We start from the raw sequence: 1,576 nt of genomic DNA, 5'->3' as shown, positions 1-1,576 counted from the left end.
TTATTGACACTCTTCTGTACTTTATTGTAGTGCCACTCATTTATCCTATTGTGAAAATTCTTCTTTCAATTTGACATTTTTTAGACATATTTGTATTTTCGGGTACAGATTCATTAAAAGTAAAATCGTTTTGTACGATGACAACTATAATGGCTAAAACCCAACCCCCATCCCACTCCAAAGTAAAAGAATTTGGTTTTTATCCTATATTGAACTGTAAGTTTATTATAAATTGAACTCTCCCCATAAGCGATCAATATTAATCTTCCCGGTCTATATTCAGGACATTTGTTATTAGTAAATTTCCCATGATAGACCAACATGATGACCACGTAGTGTGTTTTACAGTACGGGTGATAAATTTTACCTCTGCTGTGTCGTGTTTATACTAGATTTCGTTTGTAATTTATGTTTGATGGTGACACGACCGTAAACACTTTAGTATTACAGTACATTATATCTTACATGTAAAAGTTTATATTTGGCCGATCTATCTATCGTTAGCTACAGTACCTAGTACATTGCAAAACAGTTATCCAGCAGGCCTATATCTCTGTGAACATACAATATTCATCCCTTAAATGAACGACTGTGTATATCATCATAGCGCAGATCGAATTCCATTTTGTGAAGTGGACGTGGTATGTGTGAGGCGATCGTACTTTTCGGGGTAGTTTGTGTTTTGTACACATGCCTGTGTACGGCCCAGAGAAAGCATCTGTATCACGTGGTTAACGCTTGCGCTCCATCACAAATAACTTTTACCATCTATGGTGCACATGTAATTAGATGCAATGTCTACGTCACTGGTTCGAACCATCCCAGAGTGCACTGTTTAGCGTTTACACATTCTACACTATCCACTGCCCTGGAAAGGAACGCGTAACGGTGACAAATCTCATCACTACATATTACTGCTTGTCTTCCTTCGTTCTCCACTTCACCAACGATCAACATGCCAAACGAGTTCTCAAACGGGCTTTTCAGCTGTTTCAACAACCTTGGTCTGTGTGTGGTGACATATTTCGCACCCTGTTGGACCCAGGGTAAAGTCGCTGAGGCCGTAGGAGATGATTGCCTCTTGTGTGGACTTTCAGTTTTTGTACCGCTGCTGGATCTCTGGGCACGAGCGTCAGTTAGAGGCAAGGTCAGGGAGCAGAAGGGAATAGAAGGTGGATTTATCGGCGATCTGTGCCTCGCTTGTTGGTGTTATTTTTGCACTCTCACTCAAGAAGCTCAGGAAATGAACGTCCCTTCGCCGTTTGGTTCAGCCATGGCTCGTACTTAAAGAATGGGTGCGGTCGCGGATTGACGTAACTCATGACATTTCTTTCGATGCTTGCCATTTTCTACCGTCTGAACTGATGCTTGAAACACTTGACTTTTTCACTCACGTGGGTATTTTTGTTGGCAATATATATGTATACATATATCTCCGAATTTGAAGAACTTTGCCGTATAATATGAGGAGACATTGGTCGCTGGGCCAACAAACTGAACGTTGTACTAGGGTGATGCCCGGGAGTGATGCAGCTTGCAGTCAATACGGTGATACCCTCTTCAGAAGACCATCATC

General features: G+C 41.4%; 1 protein-coding gene across 1 annotated transcript; it reads left to right on the top strand.

Annotated features, from left to right (window-relative positions):
- Positions 1-955: 955 nt before the first annotated feature.
- LOC144437952 (uncharacterized) lies at positions 956-1,288 on the top strand. The gene has a single exon (XM_078126985.1). The coding sequence runs from the start codon at positions 956-958 to the stop codon at positions 1,286-1,288; it is 333 nt and encodes a 110-aa protein (XP_077983111.1).
- Positions 1,289-1,576: the final 288 nt, after the last annotated feature.

Source organism: Glandiceps talaboti, chromosome 7, assembly GCF_964340395.1.
Source record: "Glandiceps talaboti chromosome 7, keGlaTala1.1, whole genome shotgun sequence".
Lineage (NCBI taxonomy): Eukaryota > Metazoa > Hemichordata > Enteropneusta > Spengelidae > Glandiceps > Glandiceps talaboti.
The sequence above is the reverse complement of the archived record's forward strand: the minus strand, read 5'-3'. Positions and strand labels throughout refer to the sequence as shown.